The 20040-nt window shown below is 50.0% G+C and overlaps 1 protein-coding gene across 2 annotated transcripts; it reads right to left on the bottom strand.

The window, feature by feature from the left end:
- Nucleotides 15788-19706, bottom strand: EVX1 (even-skipped homeobox 1). Of its 2 annotated transcripts, none has more exons than XM_018047522.1 (3): nucleotides 18948-19598; nucleotides 17106-17353; nucleotides 15788-16526 (listed from the first exon to the last, which is right to left on the bottom strand). In XM_018047522.1, the coding sequence occupies exons 1-3, from the start codon at nucleotides 19372-19374 to the stop codon at nucleotides 15975-15977; spliced, it is 1227 nt and encodes a 408-aa protein (XP_017903011.1). In that variant the 5' UTR covers nucleotides 19375-19598; the 3' UTR covers nucleotides 15788-15974. The 2 variants fall into 2 exon arrangements, with proteins under 2 accessions (XP_017903011.1, XP_017903012.1); XM_018047523.1 differs by having other exon boundaries at nucleotides 15975-16526; nucleotides 19003-19706.

The following is a 20040-nucleotide window of genomic DNA, read 5'->3' as shown; positions in this document are numbered from 1 at the left end:
AAAATCAGGTTGATTGTTCATTTGATTTTCTTCTTTAAAGAGACAGTAGGAGAAGTAAATGCACAGAGACTAAGCATAAAGAATACTATTTGACACAAATACCAGAAGTCTAATGCTGGATTTCTGATATGTATTAGAAGGCCATTTATATAAGGATATAGTTCCAAAACTGTAACAAAAACCACTAACAAAGTATGGTTCAAAATACACAATTTCTTTTAGTGAAGCTTTTTCATACCCCCACCAAGCACATAAAATTAAGTCAACTTATATCGATACTTCATGTATTTACAACTCCCCTGGTGGCTCAGACGGTTAAGCGTCTGTCTACAATGCGGGAGACCTGGGTTCGATCCCTGGGTAGGGAAGATCCCCTGGAGAAGGAAATGGCAATCCACTCCAGTACTATTGCCTGGAAAATCCCATGGACAGAGGAGCCTAGTGAGCTACAGTCCATGGGGTCGCAAAGAGTCGGACACAACTGAGCGACTTCACTTTCACTTTCATATCAATACTTCATATATTTACAACTAGTACTTATAAAATCTTTGAAATGAGATGCTCTTATAAGATTTCACTTACTTTGTTTTTGGCTGTGCCATGAAGCCTTTGACTGTGTGGATCACAAGAAACTGTGGAAAATTCTGAAAGAGATGGGAATACCAGACCACCTAACCTGCCTCTTGAGAAACCTGTATGCAGGTCAGGAAGCAACAGTTAGAACTGGACATGGAACAACAGACTGGTTCCAAATAGGACAAGGAGTACATCAAGGCTGTATTTGTCACCCTGCTTATTTAACTTCTATGCAGAGTACATCATGAGAAACGCTGGACTGGAAGAAACACAAGCTGGAATCAAGATTGCCAGGAGAAATATCAATAACCTCAGATACGCAGATGACACCATCCTTATGGCAGAAAGTGAAGAGGAGCTAAAAAGCCTCTTGATGAAAGTGAAAGAGGAGAGTGAAAAAGTTGGCTTAAAGCTCAACATTCAGAAAATGAAGATCATGGCATCCGGTCCCATCACTTCATGGGAAATAGATGGGGAAACAGTGGAAACAGTGTCAGACTTTATTTTGGGGGCTTCAAAATCACTGCAGATGGTGACTGCAGCCATGAAATTAAAAGACACTCCTTGGAAGAAAAGTTATGACCAACCTAGATAGTATATTCAAAAGCAGAGACATTACTTTGCCGACTAAGGTCCATCTAGTCAAGGCTATGGTTTTTCCTGTGGTCATGTATGGATGTGAGAGTTGGACTGTGAAGAAGGCTAAGTGCCGAACAATTGATGCTTTTGAACTGTGGTGTTGGAGAAGACTCTTGAGAGGCCCTTGGACTGCAAGGAGATCCAACCAGTCCATTCTGAAGGAGATCAACCCTGGGATTTATTTGGAAGGAATGATGCTAAAGCTGAAGCTCCAGTACTTTGGCCACCTCATGCGAAGAGTTGACTCATTGGAAAAGACTCTGATGCTGGGAGGGATTGGGGGCAGGAGGAGAAGGGGACGACAGAGGATGAGATGGCTGGATGGCATCACTGACTCGATGGACGTGAGTCTGAGTGAACTCGGGGAGATGGTGATGGACAGGGAGGCCTGGCGTGCTGCGATTCATGGGGTCGCAAAGAGTTGGACACGACTGAGCAACTGAACCAAACTGAACTGATGCAGCTTGTGGGATGTTAGTTTCCTGACCAGGGATTGAACCTGGGCCTGCAGCCATGAGAGCAAGAAGTCCTAACCACTGGACCACCAGGGAATTCCCAAGATTTCACTCTCAAAGTTATTTAACCCTCTTACATGAATATTCCTTTTAGTTTAGCTCACTTTTAGCTTCTCAAATCACACATTTTCCTCTGAGATAAGTCAGACTAAAGAATTTTTCACCTTTTATAAAATCAACATATACACTGATTTACTTACTGTACTATACCAAATAACTGATAAACAAAATTCTGGAAATCAATTATCCTCACCTGTCCATACAGCACTGTTAGGTCCCAATGCTATTCATTTGTATTTCATGACTCAACTGGAGATGAGACACGGCCTAAAGAACAGGATTAAAAGCAGAGTGCAAGCCAAAAATGAGGCTATTTCACGTAACCCTCTCCCAAGAATATGCTGCTTTGTCCTGAAATTGGAATAATTGACTTTGAAGGAAGGAAGGAATAAGGCACAGAGGTTGTTCTAAACCATGTTTATTAGCCAATAACCAAGGCTACTTCCTTTAACCAATGAGACTGTCCATCAACAAAGCATTCAAACACTCACTATGTAAGTCGAGGCAATTTCTTAGGGACAGCGTCTGAAAATTACATTGTAGAAAAAGGGCCAAACTAAACTCTATGTGTCACTGGGACTTCATTTCACAGATGAGGAGAAAAATTAAGGGGTCCACAATTGATCACAGAAGTAGGAATCCATTTCAAAATCATCACTGATGTAAAGTACTATTCCATCACTAGGCAAACCCATACCACACATCTGGAAGTACAAGTATGGTGTTAAAATAGCACCTAGTTAAATCCATATCAATCCTTCAGAAGAAACTGCCTCTTGAAAGGCTTCTAATAACCTTTTAAAAGTTTTGTGAACCTCACTCTAATAAGGTAGAGATTCTGATCTGAAGAGCGTTCCTGGGTAGTAACGCAGATACAGGGGTCAAGGGAAGTAGATCTGAACCTCAGTTCACCGTAGGAAGGTATAATGCCAAGCTTAAGAATTAAGTCTGACCCAGACGGTCCCATAAATAGTCCAGGAGACCAGCACATGCCACAAACAGAGCCAAAAACTCCGCTGCTGCTTCTCAGAGCCTATGCAAACCTCTCAAACCAGAGAGAGGCAATCTTATACAAACAGAAATTCCCATTAAATGTCCACCCTCAAACAGTCACTTTAAGTCAGCTAAGCTACTGCAGTGCTCCCACTTGTATGCCCATAATCCTGGTTCCTCCAAAGATGGAGAAACACAATGAGACCAGTTGAGGACACTGCATCAGATTTTACAAAAAACTTGTTATAAATAAAATAAGAGTAAGATTTTTCACCAGGCCAAAATAATAATTCTAATTTATTAAAAAATTATCAGATCTGGGGTAGAGTCATCAGTATAATCTAGGGGGGTGATTACTGACTGTCCTTTAGATCACCTTTAAATGACTAAGAGCTTGTGCACTTTATTTCATGAGGTCAAACCCAAGTATGAGTCTCCAACTCAAGTAGTGTTTCCTGTTTCCACCAGTCCACATTATTACTTCAGTGGTTTGCCAAGGCTTTTGATTATACTCCACTCTCCTTTTTCTTTTCTTTTTCATCTCCTTTGATCTGATCCAGACATCCCAGCAAATGCAAGTCTCTGGCTGTGGCAGCTGAGAGAAGACATCCTTACCAAGGTGTCTCTGGTACTTCAAGAAGTACTATGTATGTATTAAACTAAATCAATTGCTGAAAAAAAAAAAAACTTTTTTTTTTTTCTCCCTGAAGAAAGTAGAATTTTTGGCTCATCTGCAGTGATATCATGAAAGTTCAGAAACAGACTCTATTTCAGGCAGTGCTAAGATCACTTTTCTGGAATTCTAGAAATTCTCTTTGGAGATGCAAGAGAGTTTTTTATACATATTTCTTCCAGAGTTGCCACCATCCTCAAACATTATCTCCGATCTTAAACAATTTTGATTCTCAAAGTCACCTGATCTGATAGTTCTGGTCATCTAGATAACAGAAGCTGGTAGGGCTCTTCAAAGGTTCTGCCCTTTGTAGGCACACTGAAGTCAACATGAAGCTTACCTTCTGGAGTCTGTGAATGCCACTTGTAACTCCTCTTTTGCACTTCTTTCCTGGTGGCCAGTAGGGTAACATCTAGGAGACAGTATGCCCAATTACTCTGTTTTTCTTAGCACCAGGCATTTCACTAACTTCAATTGCTAAACCTGGAGATGTACAGTTAGAATACCAGCTTCCAGTGAAGTTTCTCAAGTGCCATTCAGTAAAGTAGCTTTGGCTTTTGGATCTAGACTTGATGCTGGGACTTAGTATTGTCCAAGAGAAATACAAAAGGAATGTGCAGTCACTCCAGCCTTGGCATCAAAATAAAACAAGACTAGAGATGGCACATATCCTGTGTCTGTTCTAAAACCATGATAGCCATACAAGGCTCATTTTACCTAGAGAAAACCAAAAGACATGAAGAGTAAAGTAGTTTGGCCAAATGATCTTGATGTTACTTCTGGCTCTGAAATATCAAAGGGACTCCAGTTATGCAGTATATCCAAACTACTAAAACTTGGGTTACTCAGTAGATAACCTGAGTGCATCATACATATTTGGAAACAATAAAGAGACACTTCTGCTAAGTCACATTCATTAGGTCTGCTTATATCCCATTGGCCAGAACTTGGTCACATGGCCACATCTTGCTGGCTGGGAAATGTAGCCTTTATCATAGGGTGGCCATTTACCCAGCTTAAAAAAAAAAGTTATTTTAGTATAGAATAAGGACAGGGGCAATTAAGTCTCAGCCATGTTTTCCTGTCTCCTGTCATGTTTTCCTCTAGCCTTCCTCTCTTGGACTGTAGCCCTACCTGAATATTATCAGTTTAAGAAGTCTGAGAGCTTTATTTGTCCTGCCCTCTTTGCATCAGCTTCTTTCGTCAGTTCCATAGCTTTTATATTTTACCTCTGGCTGCTGAGTAATAATGCAGTAGTAATCTTCAACTTCTGTCCTTCTGCTACTGAGCTCCACCTCCATAATTAAGTAGCCCAGTATCAAAAGCTTGCCCCTGGAGAAGGAAATGGCAGCCCATTCCAGTACTCTTGCCTGGAGAATCCCAGGGACAGGGAAGCCTGGTGGGCTGCCATCTATGAGTCGCACAGAGGCTGACAGGACTGAAGTGACCTAGTAGCAGCAGCAGCAGCACGTTCCTCTCTGTCGTTTCCCAATGTAGTTATGCCACTATTTTCAGTTCATTCGCTGAACTGCATCCTTCTTTATATATAATAACAATTATGTTCTATTCAGACTTAACTCTTCCTTGATTGATATATATACCTTATTGTTAGGTCTGTACAATTTTTTTTATTGCAGAACTGCCAAATATGCGGGTTTATGCTTCCTTTTCTATATTACAATTTCAAAATCTTTGAGCCATTCAAATCAGTATGTTTCTAGAGTCAAGTTTGAATTCTTTTTTATCCTCTTACCAAATTGCCTTAACCAAATCTTCTCCCTGACACATTTGTTAAAATCAAACCTGAATAAAACTACAAGTTTATTATGAAAAAAAAAGCTTGCCCCTTTGGCTGCTGCAACTGGACTTCCTGGTTGCCCCCCATTTTTTTAATTGAAGGATAATTGCTTTACAAAATTTTGTTGTTTTCTGTCTAAATTCAACATGAATCAGCCATAGGTATACATATATCCCCTCCCTATTTTTGAGTCAGCTTTTAGCCCAGGTGATGCTACTAGCTAGGTCAGGCAGGGCTGGGAGTGCTAATGGAGTATCCGACATACTGCCTTCCCACACCCCAGCACCACATTCAGGCCATATCATCTTTCATGACTCCAGGTGAAGCTATAACTTTATGAGAAAGGGAAGTTGCACAGCTGTAATAGATTAAAAACACAATCAAAGCCACATCAGCCCCAAATTGGAGGAGAGAGAAAATACGATGTAAATGTAAGTCTGGTATGGCAATAGAGTAAGTGCTCAATGAATATTTATTGATATATTCATTGGACTACATGGCTCACTGCATATCCACCAAAGAAACTGGAGATGGTAATTTTGGAAGGCAGAATAGAGTCGTGCTCTTTGCAAACAGACTTGAATCCATCATGCCTCCTACGCTAGCTGCCCTTATCTAGAGCCCACTTCTGATGTGGGCTTATGGCACAATACACTCAGTCTGCCCTTAGCCACCATTCAGTTCACTTCAGTCGCTCAGTCATATCCGAATCTTTGCGACCCCATGAACCGCAGCACGCCACGCCTCCCTGTCCATCACCAGCTGCCGGAGTCTACCCAAACCCATGTCCATTGAGTCGGTGATGCCATCCAACCATCTCATCCTCTGTCATCCCCTTCTCCTCCTGCCCTCAATCTTTCCCAGCATCAGGGTCTTTTCAAATGAGTCAGCTCTTTGCATCAGGTGGCCAAAGTATTGGAGTTTCAGCTTCAACATCAGTCCTTCCAATGAACACCCAGGACTGATTTCCTTTAGGATGGGATGGTTGAATCTCCTTGCAGTCGAAGGGACTCTCGAGAGTTCAAAAGCATCAATTCAAAAGCATAGTTCCAAAGCATCAGTTCTTCAGTGCTCAGCTTTCTTCATAGTCCAACTCTCCCTTCTGTACATGACTACTGAAAAAACCATAGTTTTGACTAGAGGGACCTTTGTCAGCAAAGTAATGTCTCTGCTTTTTAATATGCTGTCAAGGTTGGTCATAACTTTCCTTCCAAAGAGCAAGCATCTTTTAATTTCATGGCTGCAGTCACCATCTGCAGTGATTTTGGAGCCCCCAAAATAAAGTCTGACACTGTTTCCACTGTTCTATTTGCCATGAAGTGATGGGACCAAATGCCCTGATATTAGTTTTCTGAATGTTGAGCTTTAAGCCAACTTTTTCGCTCTCCTCTTTCATTTTCATCAAGAGGCTCTTTATTTCTTCTTCACTTTCTGACATAAGGGTGGTGTCATCTGCTTATCTGGGGTTATTGATATTTCTCCCGGCAATCTTGATTCCAGCTTGTGTTTCCTCCAGCCCAGCATTTCTCATGATGTACTCTGCATAGAAGTTAAATAAGCAGGGTGACAATATACAGCCTTGACGTACTCCTTTTCCTATTTGGAACCAGTCTGTTGTTCCATGTCCAGTTCTAACTGTTGCTTCCTGACCTGCATACAGGTTTCTCAAGAGGCAGGTCAGGTGGTCTGGTATTCCCATCTCTTTCAGAATTTTCCACAGTTGATTGTGATCCACACAGTCAAATGCTTTGGCATAGTCAATAAAGCAGAAATAGATGTTTTTCTGGAACTCTCTTGCTTTTTCAATGATCCAGTGGATGTTGGCAATTTAATCTCTGGTTCCTCTGCCTTTTCTAAAACCAGCTTGAACATCTGGAAATTCACGGTTCATGTATTGCTGAAGCCTGGCTTGGAGAATTTTGAGCATTACTTTACTAGCCACCATACTACACCACAAAGACAGCTTTAATGATGTAATCAGCAGTGAGAACTCTGGAATCAGACTGATCTACCAGCTGTGTGACACAGGGAGGTCACTAGCTCTCTGTGCTTCAATTTCCTCATCTGTAAAATAAGAGTTATAATAGTATTCACCTCAAGGGGTTGTTGTAGAAATTTAATTAAATAATGCACAGAAAGCATAAAGCAGTAAGTGCATAAGACCAAGTACTCAGTGGACACGAGGCTCCTTTGTCCTTGAGGATTCTCCAGGCAAGAATACTGGAGTGGGTTGGAGTGGAATCTTCCTCCAGGGGATCTTCCCAATCTTCCGTCACTGCAGGTGGATTCTTTATTGGCTAAGCCACCAGGGAAGCCCAAGTACTCAATAAAGGTTAGGTATTCAACCTCGCAGCCTAGCACCACAAATCTGGTCACTGGACTTTCCAAGTGAAGGCAAAGGAATGTAGGAGCCACAGTTACTGCTGATTTGAAGGAAAACCTCAACCCAGGGTTTGCCCATCACCGTCTTGAGCCCAGATACCCATCAGTCAGAAGCGTAAAGAGTCTCCACCCAGCAGCTGAGTTCCCTTTTGGTGGACTCAGAAAGTGATATTTTGGAGAAATTAGTCAAGAGTGGAACTTTAACTTCTGAAACCACTGTTTACCTTTCATTGGCTGTCAGATATCAGGACCTTCTCTCTGCTCCCTTGAAAGTACTCTCCATCAAGGAACTGCTTCTGTGGTATTCATCCTCCCTGACTTTCCCACCATCTCAAAGACCTCTATTTCTGATTCCTTTTCCCTGCACTCTCCAATCTCTCTACCCTATGTTGCTGTTCAGTCGCTCAGTTATGTCTGACTCTTTGCAACACCATGGACTGCAGCACGCCAGGTTTCCCTGTCCTTTACCATCTCCTGGAGTCTGCTCAGACACATGTCCGTTGAGTTGGTGATGCCATTCAACCATCTCATCCTCTGTAACCCCCTTCTCCTCCTGCCTTCAATCTTTCCCCAGCATCAGGGTTTTTCCCAATGAGTCAGATCTTCACATCAGGTGGAGCTTCAGCTTCAGCATCAGTCCTTCCAACGAAGATTCAGGGTTGATTTCCTTTAGGATTGACTGGTTTCATCTCCTTGCTGTCCAAGGGACTCACAAGAGTCTTCTCCAGTACTACAATTTGAAAGCATCAATTCTTCGGCACTCAGCCTTCTATATGGTCCAACTCTCATATTTGTACATGACTACTGGGAAAACCATAGCTTTGACTATACAGACCTTTGTTGGCAAAGTGGTATCTCTGCTTTTTTAATACATTGCCTAGGTTTGCGTAGCTTTCCTTCCAAGGAGAAAGTGTCTTTTAACTTCACGGCCGCAGTCACCATCTCCTGTGCCACACACATTCTATTCAGTTCTCTCTCTCTACTTCCTTCCCTCTTGTCTTCCTTCACAAGGTTATATTTGAGAATGACACACAGGAGTATGCAATTTGATATTATGCTGCCACAGTATAAAAATACACACTTCACAGTAATTGGCACATAGTAGGCTCTCAGGTATTTGCTGAATAAAATCCTCCTTGACCGAACCTTCCAAAGCAGAGTATCTGAGAAGAGGCTCAGCTCCCTATAACTCTGGTGAGAACTTGAGGAAAGAAAGATAAATGTTATACATCATCTATATCAAGCCCTACCTCCTGTTTATTTTATAAAATAGGAAACTAATGTAATATATACACACGGCTATTTAAGGGCAGAGTGCAAGCTAGATGCCTCATCTTCTGCTTTCCAACCCAGTGCAACTCACTCTGGATTATGTGGATACAAATATCCCTTACTTCCCAGAGGTATGAGTTTGTAAGGCTTGGAAGGCAGCAGGTAGCCACCACTCCTCAAAATGGGCCCTGGATTCAGACTCAGGTCTCCATTTCTGATCTCCAGCAGATTCTCCCTGCGGGATTTGACATTCACATTTCATGGGGTGGGCTCCTAGATGGGATTTGCTCTTCAACACTACAAGGGTTTGGGTCTGTGCTGACTTTATAGGGGAAAAGGGGTCCCCTGAAAAGAGGACCTAGACCCTCCCTCCTCCTCTACCCCTGGGCTTCTTGCAGGCGGTTCATGCCCACCTTCCTCCAGGTTCCAGCAAGCCCAGCCACTCTGGTGCAGGTCTCTGTGAGACTCTGCTCCCAGCGCCTTGATGAGGCATGTTTAATCTTCCACCCAGATTATTTAACCTCCGCATCCTTGTTAACAAACAGCCATTATTAACGAGTTGAGAGACCACATGGGGTGGGCTTCTACAGACAATACGCAGCTCCCTTGGCTTTTCTGCGAACAAATTCATAATCCTCAGCGACTCAGCCGGAGCCCTCCTGCCAGGTCCGCGAGGGAGTCAGGAAACTGTAGAAATCGGGTGATCTGGGCCCTTATCCACGACCCCTGCGCCCGGAGGGTCTGGGAACTGCAAGATGGAGCTGTATCTCTCTCTTCCTCCCCAGCCTCCCTTCCTCGCTCGCTCTCCCAAGGGATTGCTGCAGTGCGTTATAAATTTTACCTTTCCAGTGTGCAGGAGAGGCGAGAGGAGGCTGTGTCCCAGCTCCGGGCCAGCTTGTCCCTAAGGACACCAATTAAAGGCACTAATTGGACAGCAATACATCAAAGTCGCTCCCGGGAGTGGGTCCTCAGAGCGCCAGGAATCCATTAGTTGGGCTTTTGTTTCAAAACACAGAAATACAGAGGAATAAGAAATAAAATTAAAAACACAGATGGGAGTGGCGAGGGTGTTGTACCTCGAAGACTCCTCTCTGGATTCACTGGGAGCCCCTCGCTCTCCCCTCCTACTCAAGGCTCGGTACATGAGCCCACCGCACATTTATCCCTAAAGAGCGCCGCCTGCAAAGGCTCGGTCTCCCCTGGGCCCGCAAACAGAGACCGTGTAGACGTGGCACACACCACCAGCCGCGCCTGGACCGATGCGGGGTGGGGGGAATAAACCCACCCTACCCCCGCGCACATTGTTCAGGTTCTCTGCCTAACCTGCCCCAGGAAGGGGAAGCGGACACCTCGGGGAGGCACATGTCACCTGGGAGTCGTTTCGGCCTCATGGGCTGCACTGGGGATGCGAGGCAGACAACGCAGGGGACAGCGTCCCTCGGAGGTTATTTCAAGATGCGGGGAGCGGCACTTCGACGGCGGAAGGAAGGAACTGGCTCTTCTTTGCGGAGCCGGATGCCACTCGCAGGCCCGAGGCCATCGGGAGAAACGGGTCGGGGAGGGGCCCAGGCCCCGCAGGACCGGAGGAGACCCCTGGCCCTGGGACGGCGGGGCGACAGGCCCCGTGGAAATGGGACCCGAAGCCAAGGGTAGGAGGAGACCGAGTCCAGATGTCCATCCCCCAAGTCCCCTGCCTGGGGAAGCCTCCAACCTCTGCGGCCGAGGCCAAAGCATGTCAGAGCTGGTGGGTGAATCCCGGGCGTGGCCAGGACCCGGCACAAAGGGCACCGCCTGCGGCTGGCGTCTGCGGGCGCGGCTCCTCCAGATGCCCAAGTAAGGCTGAGACGCGGCGAGCTTCTCCGCAGCTTCCCGCCAGACCTGAAGACCGGGACGAAGCTGGCCCCGGGTCGCCACGGCAGCCAAAGCGCCGGCTGGCGTGCCGGGAAGCCCGGGCCTCACCTGGGCGGCGGGAGGCCAGAGGCCGAGCCCTCGGCGCCCCTCATCCTGCGGAGGCCGCGCCCGCTAGCTTCCCTTGAGGAGCCAGATTGGAATGGCTGCTTTTGATCCCATTTGTTACTAACCCCGGCATTTGTTTTCCATTTTATAAACGCTTCCCTTTAAGTAATTGTCCCTGTTAACAGCATATACCTTTCAGCAGCCCTCACTGCGCTATAAATAATCTCGATGAAGATGCAAGGATATGACTTTCACAAGATTGGACAATTGATTCAATCTGTGACCCGCGATCGCGAATAATATTGGAAGGCTATTTAAACAGATGAAGGCCTAAATTGTCTTGCTTGTATCTGAATTAATTTCTCATTCATCATCATTATGAAGTGATTGGTCTATTCAAGCTCTTCAGCCTGCTGGAACGGAGAGGGATTTAAATGAGATTGTAACACAATTTAAATGCTTGCCGACTTTAACGAGGCCAATTGAGCAGCTGCAATAAATACAAATATTTTTCTAAACAGCCTTGTTTTAAATAATTACTTAATGCTTTCATGTTATTTTTAAGTGGCAATCTTTCTCCTGCTCCTGCTCAGAATACCACACACTTATTTGCTGAGAAAGCGATTTTGGAAAGGACTTTGTGTTTCTATTTGCTTTGTAGACGGTAGCTTGCGTTTTGTAGTCGGCTTTTTCCCTCCTCAGGGTTAACATTTCGGGGTCCACAAATCAGCACAAATGGTGAGCTGGGCCTTGGTTTCACCCTAATGCACTGATGTGTCTGCCCCCACAGAGCCAGGGAGGAGCTGAGCTAGGGAAGAATTTTTCCGTTTGGATCAAGTCACCTATCCAGACTTGTTTTAGCTGGGTCTTGCAAACGAATCCGTGCGACTGCACTGACAAATGACACCCCAAAGGGTGGCATCATCTCTGACTTATCCTGATAACCATCATCATCTTGAACAAATCAGAATTCCAGCATACCTGAAAGGTGTCCCTTAGGAAGTTCAGTCTGCCAACAGTTTGGCTCCCGTGCAAGTCGACTGGAGTGAGTGAAGGCCGGCTGAGGATATCTTTGTTAGGGAACAGGCCCAAAAAGAGAACCGAGCCACAAGGATTGGGGTGAGGGCAGAGTAATTAGAAGAAAATCTCCATTTTGGGGCCCAAACGCCTTTTCCTGCCCCCACTCACTGACGCTACTCCCTCTCTCACTCCGGGTGAGGGTGCTTAGGACGCTAGGAAGGAAAAGCTCTTTCCACTAGGAGAATGCCATCCGCTGGTCATCCTGACAACTGTCCGCCCGTGACACCCACGCCCTTCGGCCGACATATGGCTGCGAGTGTTTCCTCGATTGGGGAATAATGGAAGCAACCGAGCGGGAAAAGCCCAGGGAACAAAAGAATCTTTTAAACTTTCAGGAACGTGCTAGGCTGGGGGTGGGGAGACACACGACTGGGGCGGGGACCTAAGCTCCCGTTAGCCACGACCGTCTAGGGCCATATCCCCCTGGGAGGCCTGGGCTGAGAGGGCGCATCCTGAATCACCTCTCACTCTGCCTGGAATGGGAGCAGAGGGACTTGATGTGTGGAATGTGCAGCTGCGGGTTTCCCGGTTGGGAAAGCAGGGCCGACATAGTCACTAGAAAAAATCATTGGTGGGGCAGACAACACTGGGGGATGCAATCAAACTGCAGACCAAGCGGGGGGAAATGCAGACAAGGGTGGAGAAACCAAGTGATTTGCTATGTAACCGGGCAATTTAATGCCAGAGTTAGGGAGCTGGTGGCCGGAATCATTTCCTCTTCGGAGGCTCTGCCGAGCTCATCCTCTTTATCCTGTTGTTTAAAATGAGCATTATCCCAAACATATGCAATGCAATCAGTTTGGTCACACTTACAAGAACACGCTTTAATAAGGCAATCAATCACTCGCTAACTAGACGGCGACGGCCTGCGCTGAGTGCGCACTCGGGGCCGCGGGGTGGCTATTCTTCCCGGGCCAAAAGGACCGCGGCTGAGCTCACGTCTGCGCTCCCAGGCCCCGCTGGGTCCCCGATTATGTTGAGGAGCCTAGGAAAAGTGTGAGTCGGATGTGAGATGTCAGACTTAACGAGGGTAACCGTGGACTCTGGGCCCCAAAGAGGCCTAAGGCATGGGAGGGGAAGCCACCGGAGCTGGGTGCCTCTAGCTACATGAGTCACTAATACCTGTGTGAGGCCAGAGCCTCCGTTTTCCCACCTGCAAAATGGGACTGAGACGGAGGGAAACTAAGTAGAGATGGTCGGAAAATTGAAAAATGAAAACAGTAATACCATGTCAGCCCTCTTGCTTGGACTGGCCTTCTCATTTTGCAGATGAAGAGAGGGAGGCTGCGGAGGACGCAGTGCCTTTAAGATCATCTCCACCCCAGCCCCCACTACAACGACCACCACCTAATTGGGCCAGATGCTTCTTCCGGTGCAGGTGGGAAAAGTCTATTTTTAGGTGCGGGGGTCTGCAAGGGAGTGTGAGTAGTGCGTGCCTAGCGCCAAACCGCAAACCTTGGCAAAAGGGAAATTTCATTATGAAGTAATGAGTAATTCCTCCTGGCAAGATGTATTGTTATATCTTCCACTTCAATTTGGAGGAAGAGAGGCTCAATTACCCAGAAAATACAGTCAATTAAAGGCTGCTGATTGGACACGAGGCCGGATCATCGATCTTGTACTTTCCAATATCGCTGCAGACACCTCATTTTCCCTCCCTATTAACTGAAAATACGCCTGGCATTACGGCAGCCCGCAGCCCATTTACCTGTCGCAAGCAATCTTGGCCCTACGCGAAGTAACCCAGAAATTTGCCGGGTTTGGCACCGGGAGCTTCCCAACTGCAGAGGGAGCTGCGCAGGGCTAGGGGGGCGGGATGAGTGGCAGATAGGATGCTGGAAACCTCAGTACAACGATTTGCTTGGGAGGGTGGGGAGTACTGTGTTGGACAGGGTTTGCTCTAAAGCCCCAGGAGGGATGAAGGCTGATTAAGGAGACCCCCGGCTGCCCATGGGTACACGGGCAGAGGGCCCTTGAACCCATACAGTCCCGAGCTCCCAGCCTGCTAAGGACACCCATCTCCCTCCTGCTTGAGCACGAGACTTCAGAGGCAGCCACAGTGGCTCTCCTATAGGGACAGAGAATGACAATGATGTGACCACTCAGGATTGTCTGTCCTTTTGCCCTGATCAGCCCAGAATTCCATCCTTGGAGATGACTTCCAGTTTGAAAAGGATTCAAACCCTCTCTTCCCAACTCAGGAGTCCTCCCTCCTCTCCCTTTACCATAAGATGCAGACTCAGCTTGGCCAACAAACCCAGCTCCACAGTGCTCCACCTCCACTCCCTCCACCCCATTTGTCTCCACCTTGGGTTGGGGTAGAGATAGGATTACAGAGACCGGAGTCCAGGATCCCCTTTCCTCAAAGCACTGGAGCAGATGGGGAGGACTCATAAGGATGAGTCCCCGATGGGCTCAGCGCTCTGCTGGACCAGTTGAGCCAAGTCTCCTAGTGTGCACAAAATTAAGGAAATATGCACCCCACAGCAGCTCCTCCTTCTCCATCTCTGTGAAATGCCCATTTAGAGACTGCCAATGCCAAATGGGGGCTTGGGAGACTGTGTGTCCCTCTTTTGACTCCTCCCCTACCCAAGGATATAGTTGAACTAGTAATTCAAAAGGAGTTAACAAACTGCCTGCTACCAAAAAATTTAAAATGCTAAAGTGAGAATCATATCCAGCTTTATTGCAATATGGTCAACAAATTCTAACAGCAAATTCTTTGGGCTTCAAAGGAAAACCAAATCAAACTCAGTCCCTACAGGAAGAACCACTCCCTCCCATTCAGAGTGAAACTTGCCTTTGTGGGGGTATAAGTTCTCCTATCCCTCAAAAACTGGCTGCAAGAATGACTACAGATGTGAGAATTTGGGAGTGGTTCCCAAACAAGCCCTGGAGGAGGGGAGAGACAAAGTCCCCAGAAGCAGCAGAAGGCTCCCACTAGTATTCTAAAAGTCAAGCCCCTTGGCAGCTTGGGAGGCAGATGGGTGTGAAATGCCAAATGCAAAGAGAAGGGCCAGAAAGCTCCTAGTGAATGAAAGAAAAAGGCTGGAAATAGCCGCTAATTTGCCACCAGATATGGAGGGAGGGAGATGAGGTTCCTGCTCCCTAAGCTCTTCCCTGGGCGCCTTGTTAACAGCTCCGCTCTGGGCTCCATGGCCAGCCAGCGGCATGGTAATCATTATTATACATTCAACATTCAAAAACCCTCCTCACACACATCACTTGCTAATCAGGGTGTGTGCTGGGCCCAAGGAGAAGAGGATTGGGAGAAGTTGCCATGGGACCCAAGGGTATCTGCAGCTTCCCTGCCCACAGGACACAAAAAGTGAGGGTGGAGATGAAGTTACAAGTGGAGAAGAAGCCAGGAGAGAGCAAAGAGATCAGGTGCTGGTAGATGCCAGAATCAGAAAATATCCTGCAACTGAGGCTCCAGGGGGGCCAGAGAACCCCCTGCTTCTTTGGGAGAGTAGTAAATCATTTCCCTCTCTCCCCTAGATGGCTGGTGCATTGTCATCCACAAGCCCCTTGCCATGCCTTGGAAAAGCTGGCAAAGATTAATCTCTACCTGCTCTGCATACACAGCATTTTGTTCAGAGAGACAGCAATTTCCCTTTCCATCGCATGGGCTTGGCCTTTGCAAGGGGGAGGGGTCCAGGTGAGAAAAGGGTTGGGGGTTGGGGGCTAAGGGGCTTGATATTGGTTGCTGTTGCTGCTAAGTTTGTTAAGCTTTGGAGCCACGGCTTCAAGCCCAGATCAGGGCAGTGGGTCGGGTGAAGAATGCAAAGAGGGGCCGACCCAGAGGAAGGTCTTTCAGGCTCGGCCTCCCCAACCCCACTCCTGCTCCCCAAACGCGCCAGCCAGGACTCCTTCCCAGGCATTTCGATGCTCGATGCTCGAAACCAAGTCCCGCTGGTCCTCGGCGGCCCTCTTCTTTCCCCTCGGTGCCCCTGGGGCGGGGAGGGATGCTGTCTGAGTCCCCGAGGGGTCCCCACGGGCGTCCTGGAGCCGGCTGCCCGCGGGCGGCCCCTTATCTGGTAAGGGGCACCTCCTCCCTCTGGTCCAGCGCCACCGAGGAGGCCTTGCTGAGCACCGACGGCGCGAAGGTGAGGAAGGAGTCCGAGCGGGAGGTGGAGGCACAGGTGAAGTCCGAGGCGGCGGCGGCGGCGGCGGCGGCGCGGGGCGCCAGCCCGTTGGCCGGGCCGCCGTGGCAGGCGAGGCAGGAGCAGGGGCCGCCGGCCGCGGTGCCCAGTCCGTGCGCCGGGCCCGGGTAGAGCGGCGGGTGGCGGAAGGCGCACAGCAGTTCGGGCCGCGGGTAGGGCTGCGAGAGCACGCGGAAGGTGTCGAGCGGACGCAGCGGGCCGCTGAAAGGCGAGGCGGCGGCGGACGCGGCGGACGCGGCGCCCAGACCCACCGGCGAGTAGTAGGGCAAGGGCAGGTGCGACGGGAAGGGGTAGGGCAGGCCGCCCGCGGCCGCCGCGTGGCTCATCATGTACGTGTAGAAGGCGGGGTCGGCCGGGTGCGGCCACGTCATGGCTAGCCGCTGCCGCTTGTCCTTCATGCGCCTGTTCTGGAACCACACCTGGCGGGCGAGGAGGAGAGGAGCGGATTCGGCGGCCGCCCGGCCCGGTGCGCAGAACCCATAAGTGCCGTCCCACCGCGGGCGAAGGTGCGGGTAGCACAGGGAAGAGCCGAAGAGGAGCTCCTCTGGGGGCGGGCTGATCCCACCACCACCCCCTTGGATCTGGAATCCCTCCCATACAGGTTCTCTCCCTCCTCCCCTCAGCCCGCGCTGCCAGGACGCCCGAACGCAGTGTGGGTGGGAAAGTAGTGGGGCAACTAAGAACTCCACCGGTCTGAGGCAGCAGGCAGAGATCCCCTCAAAATACGTCCCATTCCTGAGGCTCTCCCTGGAAGCACTTCTTTGTCACCTGCCCAGGCACTTCATCCCCGCTGTTTATTTGGCCACGAAAGAGAGTCTCCCCTAGGGGCAAATCTGCATGCACCTGGCTCCTGCACCAGGCTTAGACACTCCCAGCCTAGCTGCCCTGTAAAGAGACTCCAGGCCTTACTTCCTGGTTCATGATTTAGGAAGTGGGAAGGTGGTATCTACTTCCTCCTGAGGGAGTGCACCCCTCCGCCTCCTCCCTGTGGCTCATACCTTGATTGTGGTTTCCGGCAGGTTTAGGGCAGCCGCCAGCTCACATCTCCGAGGCCTGGATACATAGTTCTCCCTGTAGAATTCCTTCTCCAGTCGTGCAATCTGCTCCCGGGTGAAGGCAGTACGGTACCGTCGCATCTGGTCACTAGCACTGCAGGCCAGGGTGCCCTGGGAGCCACCGCTGCCATTGCTTTTGGGGGTCTCGCTGCTGCCATTGGGACTGCTGGCCAGAGCCTCAGAGCCAGGCCCTGTTCAGGGAGCCCAGAGTATAGGCACACACAGAACACACAACAGATACAGACGCTGTTGATAAGGGGCTGTAGGTCCTGGTTGATATGTGTGGAGGGGGTGAGGGAAAGGGACTTCCCTCCGCTTCTCAGTAGCCCCAGACTCTACCTCTGCTAGGGTGGCAGGGACTTTGAGAACCCAGGAATGGAGGGCAGAGGCTCACCATTCAGATGAGTACATAGCAGCCATTAGGCCTGGCCGGGCTGCTGTGTTAGGCCTGCTGGGTGCAAAAGCCCCAGGCGCCCTGGCCACCTGCCTAGGGGCACAGGATAGATGCAGCCACTCTGAACTTTCTGCCCACAGCTGACAGGAGTGGGCAAGGATACGCATATCTGACAGTCAAGTGAGTTGAGACACCCCTTTGTGCTGGAGTGTTGTGAACTTGGGTCCTGGTGCATTGTTGGGTGTTGCGCAGGGACTCAGTTTCCTTGCTTTGTGTGCCAGATGGCTGGTGCAGGTGTGGGAATGTACACTAGGCTGCGTGTGCTGTGGGAATGACCCAGGAGTGTGTGTATGAGTGTCCTGTTGCCTGACTATATATGAATGGAGTATGCGTTACTCTGAGGGTATGCTGTGGTTAGTCTGGATTGAGTGGGTTAGATGGCAATGGGTGGATGTGGGTTCTCAGCAAGGTGTTGGCTGCCAAGGAGAGGGGGTGGGTTTTCTTCCACACCAGGGTCTTCTCACCCATCCGCACAGCTTTGTGGAGGAGTGTCTGCTGGTGGGCTCTTCCTCCTAGCTTTCCACCCCTCTCAGGGAGTCTCCCTTCCTGATCATTCACCCCACCTCCTCACTAGCCCCTGGTCAGGGAGGGGTTCTCCAGTTACAACAGTGACACACAACCCACCCCCCCCACACACACAATTTGAGCTGAAACCCAGGGAAGGGTGGGGCTCCTGCCCCCTGCCGCTCTTTTCCTTTGGGTGGAGGAGTGCGACTAGGAAGGAAAGGTGAATGGGGGGAGGGCCAGAGCACTGCCTTTTCAAATGCAGCCGGAGACCAAAGGCAATTAGACCATTGGGACCATTTCCGACCTGGCGCCACCGAGCCCGGGAAGTGACAAGGTAATTTGGACCTCTGACCGACGTGCAAACTGGTCGGAGGGCCGCAGCAGCCGGTCGGCCCTAGTCGGTCGCTATTTTACGGTCCTTTATGGACTCCGCTTCCGCGCCTGGATGAGCCCTACACCCTGCTAGCCACAAACTGCCTGGACCCTCGTTTGATCTCGCCCACGCCGGGAGAAAGTGTCTTCCCCGCGCAGCTGAAGCAGTGCCACAAAGCTCTGGGGGGTTGGGGTGTACTCTGAATCCCCCTCAAGCCCAGGGCTTGCGTCTCCTTCCTTCCCCCAAAGCACAGCTGTCACCCTCAGTCCCGCCAATGCCAGAGCAGAGAAGGAGACCCCCGCCAGGGCGCAGATAGCGGGGGATGAGTTGTTCAGGTGGGTTCCCCCAGCCACCCCGCCCTGGGGTAAAGGAGTGTCTTCCTCTCCTCTAGAGCTGAAGTGGAAGGTGGGCGCGGTGGGAGGCCGGGGGAGAGAAGGGGCGCGGTGGCTACCTTTGCTGTGCTGGTATTCGGCGTTCCCCGTGGCGCAGTCCGGGGTGCAGCTCACCTCGATTTCTTCATAGAAATCCGACTCGGTGTCTGAGCTGCTGGGTTGCCCCTGGCCAGAGAGACTGTCGGCGGAGGCAGCCGGAGGTCCGGGGCCGAGCACCGCGGCCCCGGCTGCCCGCGACTCGGCGCCCGGCCCCGCAGCGCTGCCTGCTAGTCCGTCGACCGGCTCCTCCTCCAGGCCTCCCCCGCCGCGCTCCCGGGCGGCCGGAGGACCGGCCCGGGGGCTCAGGCAACCACGGGGCACCATCTTCTCGGGCGGTTCGGGCAGCGGGCTGCCCACGGCTTCGGACAAATTGGAGACCCTCTTGCCAACCAGAGTGCCAAGCTGACCCCCATCCAGAAACATAACCATGTCCTTTCGGCTCTCCATCCCGGACTCTCGGAGGGGGGAGGGGGAAAGCCCCAAGTGAGCTCCTAGCCCCCCGGCTCCCTGGGTCCCCAGCGGTCCGACAGATCTTGGCTGCGGGAGGGAGAAAGAGGCCAGGCGACTGGGCGGGCGCGGAGCGGCCGGAACGCGGTGTCGACGGTGACGGCGGCGGTGGCGGTGGGGAGCTGGGGTCACCTTGTGATGCGAGCGCTCCTCTGTGCCGCACCGCCTCTGGGAGGAAGCCCCATTGCCCTCTTCTTTCTAAGCTGTCATCCTCCTGCTGCAGTCGTCATTACAGTACCGCTGGTGACGCCACTCGGTGAGCGCAAGTGGATAAATAGAAACGTCTGCCACAGCGAAGATGAAAGGAGACCCGCAGCTAATGGCTCGGCAGTGATGCGCCAGGTGTGGGCCTCGCTCGAATGGGGAGGAGAGTGTGAAAACAGAGAGACACACACACTGAGAGAGGGAGACACCCAGGCACAGGGGATGCAAATGGAATTCCGCAGGAAGAAAAGGGAGCTTAACGCGGCGAGTTCCGGAGGGGTTGCGGGACTCCGTAATTGAATACGCTTTTGATATATATAAATTTTTTTGTTTGTTTGGGCTTTTGTTTTCTTAACTTGGTGCCTTGTTCTAACACTGATGAGAGAATCCATAACTGCATTT

Source organism: Capra hircus, chromosome 4 (genome assembly GCF_001704415.2).
Source record: "Capra hircus breed San Clemente chromosome 4, ASM170441v1, whole genome shotgun sequence".
NCBI classification, from domain to species: Eukaryota; Metazoa; Chordata; class Mammalia; order Artiodactyla; family Bovidae; genus Capra; species Capra hircus.
This window is presented reverse-complemented; position numbering and strand designations above follow the sequence as displayed.